At 70.9% G+C, this 6,662-nt stretch overlaps 1 protein-coding gene across 1 annotated transcript in view; it reads left to right on the plus strand.

The window, feature by feature from the left end:
* Positions 1-127: 127 nt before the first annotated feature.
* The window catches only part of H696_03236 (serine/threonine protein kinase), a gene marked incomplete at both ends in the record, with an annotated part of 13,911 nt that continues 7,376 nt past the window's right edge, over positions 128-6,662 (plus strand). Inside the window, 2 exons of the mRNA XM_009497122.1 lie at positions 128-1,412; positions 1,625-6,533. Of these exons, the coding sequence (XP_009495397.1) occupies positions 128-1,412; positions 1,625-6,533 (6,194 nt within the window). The remainder of the gene's footprint in view (positions 1,413-1,624; positions 6,534-6,662) is intronic.

Genomic DNA, 6,662 nt, shown 5'->3' on the forward strand with positions numbered 1-6,662 from the left:
CCCCCCCGGACCCCTCGCACACCCCCCTCTTTCGCGCTTCATGGTTGGCCCCGAGGGCCCGGCGACCGGGCGACGTGCTCGGCGGTGCCGCCACGGGCCACACCCCCGGTTGCCTCCCCTCCGCCCGATGGTCCTGTGCCTGGTGCTGTTTCTCCTCGGCCAGGCCCCGGCCCTGCTGGCCACCGGCGTCTACCTCCATGCGACCGCGAATCCCCTACTGTCGGCCTCTGGCCCGACCACCCTGCTCACCCCGGGTGGCCGCGCCACAGTGGCCTACACACGCATTGACAGCAGCACATTCCATGTGCACATGCAGCACGACGCGATCGGTGGGATTTCCGAAATGCGCTGGGGCGGTTTCCTGGACCCCACACGCACTGATGTAGTTGGATCTCCCCGGCCGGCCAGGCTCCCGGACGGCGAGATCATGTTCCTCCCCCGGCAGGACAACTTTGCTCCTCTCTTGGTGGAACACAATTCCGCCCATGTTGCCCTCTTCACCGGTGACGACGTCGTGGACTTCTCCCCGCCGGAAGTCCGGCTGCTGACCGGGGCGGCGTACTCCGAGTCGGAGGCCGGACTCCTGGGGCTGATAGGTGAGCCAGGTCAGACCCAGACACTATATGTGGCTCTATTTTCCGGGGCCGCCCTTTCTTCGAAGATGTCTTTGCTATCGCCCTTCACCATGCCCGTGCATGCGGCCCCATGTCCTGGGAGGCGCTTTTTCTTGGCCTCCGGCAGTTGCTTCTACTCGATCATCCTTTCCGATGACCCGTTTCTCGCCATCGAATCAGATCCCCTTTCCGAAGACGTCTTGCAGGTGGTTGCAACACGCGTCCTCTCCTCGCAAGATGACTGCCCCCAGTCCGGAGATGTCATCCTCCTTCTGGCCGGGGGCACCGTGCGACTGTACAAGTGTGTTGCCACCAACCTGGAGGCGTCGCTATCATGGGGGGCGCCTTTGCCGGGCGAGTTGTCGGCCGCCAATGCCCGCGTCCTTGCGCCGCCAGCCGTCTCCATGGATGCGCCACTCGGGCACTTCTATGTCCTCTCCGACGGTCAGGCCCCGCCGGTGGCCTTTCGCGTGGATGTACAAAACAATGTCCTGCATTGGCGCAGGCTGGTTCTCCCACCGCTGGTTGACAGTGTGGCCGGGCTGCAGCTGGCTCGGCTGCGCACCAGCGCCTCGGCCAGCACCTGGGCCCTGACCACCGGCACTCTGCAGGTTCTCTTCGATTCGGAGTCCTTCCTGTGCCCCGGCGATGGGACCATCATGTGCAATGGGCCCAACATGGAGACGCCCTTTCCGCTGGGATGGGGCTGCGTCGAGGGCCAAGTTGGCTCGCCCTTCCTGGTGGCCGACAAGCTTTGCGTCGGCTGCGGGGCCGGGCACCACCTCCAGCGGCCGGACGGTGCGTCATACCCGCCTCTCCCATGTGTTCGGGGGTTTCCTTCGGTCGCTCTCTCTCCTTGTCGCGGGTTCATTGCCACTCCCCCGGTGGCCCGCGCCGCGGGGCCCCCCTCCTCGGCCTGGCCATGCCATGGGCATGCCAGGCAATGCCCCCGGGACAGCGCTGGCCCAAGCGGCGCCCGCACTAACACCCCTCCCCCCGCCGGCTGCCAGACGAGCTGCCCTTCCTCGGGACGGACCACGAATGCCAGCCCTGCCCGATGGCGCACTGCCTCACTTGCGACTCGGCCAATTGCCTCGTCTGCCAGGAGGGCTACCTATTGGAGGTCGATTCGTCCAGCCATCGCACCATCTGCGTCAGTCAATGCTCGGCGGGCTTCCTCCAAGAGGGGCTGGCCACCTGTCAGCCAAGCTGGTCGGCGCCACCCCCGGCCAAGCTCCACATGCCCCAGGTGGAGGTCTTCCCCTCGCCACTTGACACCATGACCGTCATTGGAATGGGCTCGACCCTCCTTCAGCCCTCGAGCAGCTGGCCCTTCGCCCTGATTCCCTCCATGACGCCCGACCCCCATGCCGGTGTGCTGCTCTTCACCGGTGCGGGCAAAACCTTCCTCATGCCAGCCGCCGACATTGGCAACCCCCAAAAGGCCTCCCCGTCTCCGGTTGACCTCTTTGACTTCACGGACCTACCGGCCATGGCCGCCTTCGCCGAGGCTGGCCCCTTTGAATCGGCCGGGGCAAGCATCATGGCCATGGTCCTGTGTGACAGCATGGGCAAGGTGTATCACGCGTGGCTGGGCTGCTCAAGCATGGCGGCCTGTCCGGTGGACCAGCGGCTCCTCGAGCCGACCTTTCTCCTTCAGGAGGGCTGCTTGGGGCTTTGGCGCATGAGTGCCGAGCATATCCTCCTGCAGGCGGGCGATCAGTCGTACCGGGTTCTCCAGGCCATTGCCTCAAGCAGGGAGTTTGTTGTCCACCACTTCCCCGACGCCACAGGCCTGGCATACCTCCCGACCGTCGGGACCTTTCGTTCCAGTCCAAGCTTCGGCGACTGGCTCGTGCTCGCCCAATCGCAGAAGAGACCGACCGCCGGGCCGATGGGCCTGGTTCTGGGGGATCCCGCTCGTTTGGCCACCCTCCGGGAGGACTTCCTGCAAGATGTCAACACGGCTGGCTTCAACCTCGCGCCGGTGCTCCTCCGCCGGGCCGACGCGCCCTGGAGCCAGGAGCTGGTGCTGGCGGCCCTTCACGACAGCCAGTGGGTGATCTTCCAGGTCCCGAAGGACATGCACCCGGCCGGGCGATCAACCGGCCTGCCCAGCACCAAGCAGGTTTTGGGCACCCTGCCGGCGGGACTGCCAGCCCCGCCAGGTGCCGCCATGCTGCAGGCCCGCTTCCAGGCCGTTCCCCTGTACGAGCACCCGGCCTTCCCGTCGGCCCTGGTGCTGCTGGGGCGCTCCTTTGTGGGCATCTCGCTGTTCCACTGCCCCCACGGCGTGGCCGGCACTTGCTCCCTGCGGCCGGCCACCTTCACACAATGGCCCACGGCCCATGCGCTGCCGGGGAGCGTGGGCTTCTGGTGGCCGGTCATCGCCCGGCGCCCGGCGCTCGTCACCCCGGGCCCCTCCCTGGCCATGCTACTCCTGGCGCCTGGGCAGACGCTGTCGTCCGTCTCCCTGGATGCCCATTGCCCTGCCGGCTTCTTCGGGCTTGATTGCCAGCCCTGCGATGCTTTGTGTGCCGAGTGCACCGGGCCACTGCCGACCGATTGCACGGCATGCGCCATCTGGCTGCCCGGCGAGCAGGAGGCCTGCCTGGAGGCCTGTCCCAGCGGTCTGTATCCCGAGCTGGGCCACGCCGGTGCCTGTGTGTGCCATGAGCACTGCGACAATTGCCAGCCCAACAGCGATGGCCACCACACATGCATATCCTGCAAGAGTGGCCATGCTCCCAGCCTGACGGCGCCCGGCCAATGTGACGCCTGTGCTTCCGACTGCCTGGACTGCTCGGTCCCCGGGGCCCCGGATGCCTGTAGCGCCTGTGGCACGGGCACTTGGCTGGATGGCGGGGCCTGCGTGCCGGACTGCCCTCCCGGCACCTGGCCGCAGAGCCAGCCTCGCGAGTGCGTCCCCTGCCCGGCGGCCTGCGTCAGCTGCACCTCGTCGACTAGCTGCACCGGCTGCAAGGCTCGGCACTTCCTGGATGGAAACGGCCAATGCCGGGCTTGCGACGCCTCGTGCGCCGCGTGCGCCGGCCCCACCTCCTGTACAGCGTGCATGGGCGGCCTGGTCTTCCTGGCGACCGATGCGAACTTGGATTCGTTGTGCACGGCCACCTGCCCGCCCGGCGAATTGGCCGGGCCCCAGCGGTGTGCGGCGTGCGACCGGTCGTGCGCCCTGTGCGCCGGCCAGGAGGGCGCCTGCCAGGTGTGCGCCGTGGGCTTTCACTGGACCGCCGGGCCGCCGGTGGCCCCGGCCACCACGGCCAGCTGCTCGGCCTGCCCGGCCGGCTGCGCCGCGTGCAATGCCTCTGGCAGGTGCTTCGCCTGCGACGCCGGGCTCTTCCTGCAGAGCAGCGGGTCGTGCGTGGCAGCCTGCCCGGGGCCGACCTTCGGCGACAGCGACTCGCTCACGTGCCAGCCGTGCGACGTGAGCTGCGCCGCCTGCGCCGGGCCGGGCCCGGACGAGTGCACCGGCTGCGCGGCCGGGCTCGAGTTCCTCGACACCGGCCCGGGCACGGGCAGCTGCCTGTCCGGCTGCCCGGAGGGCCAGCATCGCGACGCGGCCTCCGGCCTTTGCGTCGCCTGCCACCCGGCCTGCGCCACGTGCAACGGCCCGACCGACCAGGACTGCTGGCGATGCCATGGCGCCGTGCTCCAGGGCGGCCAGTGCCTGCAGGCCTGCGCCGCCAGGCATGTGCCCCTGGCCGGCCGGTGCCTCCCGTGCCACGCATCCTGCGACCGGTGCGCCGGCGTGCGGTCGGTCGACTGCCTGCCGGACTGCGCACCCGACTTGCTGGCCCTGCCGGCCGGGGCGTCGCCCATGCGCTGCGTGCCGGCCTGCCCGGTGGGGTACCACACCTCGGGCGCCGGGTGCGCCCCCTGCGAGGCGCACTGCGCCAGCTGCCCGGCGAGCGCGGCCACCTGCGCCCTGTGCGAGCGCGGGTGGCTGCTGGATGCGCCGAGCTGCGTGGCCGAGTGCCCCGGCTCGTCGGTGGCCCTGGGCGGGCTGTGTGCCACCTGCCACGAGTCCTGCGCCACGTGCTACGGGCCGGAGCCGGAGCACTGCCTCACCTGCGGCCCGTCCGCCCCGCTGCACCTCGACGGTGCTTGCCTTGACGCCTGCCCGGATGGGACCTTCCGGTCGGGGTCCACTTGCCTCCCCTGCGGGGGCGCATGTGCCACATGCACCGGGCCCGGGCCCCAGGACTGTGTCACATGCGCCGGCGGCCGGCTGCTGCTGGATGGCGTCTGCCTGCCGGAGTGCCCGGCCGGGCGCTTTGCCGAGGCCGGCGTGTGCCAAGCCTGCCACGGGTCCTGCCACACGTGCGAGCAGGCCGCCGCCTGTGCCACCTGCCTGCCCGGGGCCCTGCTCCAGCCGAGCGGCCAGTGCGGGCCCGGCTGCCCGGCCGGCTGGGCTGCCTGCCCCTCGGCCGGCCAGTGCCAGGCCTGCCCGGCGCACTGCACCCAGTGCGCGGCCTTCGGGCCCGAGTGCGCGGCCGGCTGCACCGCCTGCGAGGCCGGCTTCGTCCTGTCCGGCGGCCGGTGCGCGGCCGGCTGCCAGCCCGGCGAGTATGCCCCGGCCGGGTCTGCCACCTGTGCCCAGTGCCATGGCGGCTGCGCCGCCTGCTTCGGCCAGGCCACCCACTGCACGGCCTGCGCCCTGGGGCTGCTCCATTGGGAGCTCGGCCAGTGTGTCGGGGCCTGCCCGGCCGGCCATGCCCCCTGGCAGGGCGTCTGCCTGGGCTGCCCGGCCGGCTGCGAGCAGTGCACCGCCGGCGCCGGGCAGCCCGCCTGCCAGGGCCACCCGGACGGGTCGGTCACCTGTCCGGAGGTGGCCGCCTGCGACCGGTGCGCCGGTGGGCTGCTCCTGCACCTGGGCCGGGCGTGTGTGTCGGAATGCCCGGCCGGGTTCTTCGCCGATCTGGCCGCCATGCCGCCGGCCTGCGGCCCCTGCCATGCGACCTGCGCGGCCTGCGTCGGGCCGGCCGTCGCCGAGTGCCTGACGCCACCGAGGAAGGCCGGCGGCCGGCTGGGGCTGATCCTCGGCCTGGCGCTGGGCCTGGGGCTGCTGCTGCTGCTGCTGCTGCTGCTGCTGCTGCTGCTGCTTGTGCGCCGGCGGGCCCGCATGAAGCCCCCCCCCGCGGACCCGGCCGATGGGGATGCCACCATGCTGAACACCATCATGGAGCTGGCCCTGCCCGGGGCCATCCTGGTGGACCTGGCCGCGGACTTCCACCCGCTGGCCGAGTCGGCCCTCGGGGCCGGGGCCCAGGCGTCGGTGTACGCGGCGCAGGCCGTCGGGGCCGGCATCTCCGGCCGACTGGGCTGCCCGGACGTGGTGGCCATCAAGCGCATGAAGGTGCAAGCCATGAAGCCGGTGCACCATGCCATGTTCCAAAATGAGGTGGCCCTCATGTGGCTCCTGCGCGAGCATGCCCATGTGGTCCGGCTGTTTGGCTACTCGCAAGCCCCGCCGGGCCTGGTGATGGAGTGCTTCCAGACGGACCTCGGCACGCTGCTGCACTCGGACATCCCGCTGACCTCCTGCCAGGTGCTGGACATCTGCCAGCAGTGGGCCTCCGGGCTGGAGGCCATGCACGCGCACGGCATCGCCCACTGCGACCTGAAGCCGGGCAACGTGTTTGCCAGCCGGCGCCCGGACGGCGGCTGGCGCGCGGCCCTCGGCGACCTGGGCACCAGTCGCAATCTCAATACCGACCGGTCGTCGGTCCTCGTCAACCAGGCGCCGGAGTTGAATGCCCTGACCGCGCGCTACGCCTCGCCCGAGATCTTCGTCACCCTGCAGCGCGCGGTGGCCCTCGACCGGGAGGCCTTCCTCCCGGCGGACATCTACGCCGCGGGGGTCCTCCTGTGGGAGTGCCTGGCCCGGTCGGTCCCCTGGTCCGGTTCGTTGCTCCCCCGGGCCCGGTGCCCAGCCGCGCGGCCGCCGATGCGCCCGCACACACACACACACACACACACGCGCATGCACGCATTTCCGCCTGCTCGCCCCCCGCGCCGCCCGCCCCC

The sequence above is a fragment of the Fonticula alba genome, assembly GCF_000388065.1.
Source record: "Fonticula alba strain ATCC 38817 unplaced genomic scaffold supercont2.5, whole genome shotgun sequence".
Lineage (NCBI taxonomy): Eukaryota > Rotosphaerida > Fonticulaceae > Fonticula > Fonticula alba.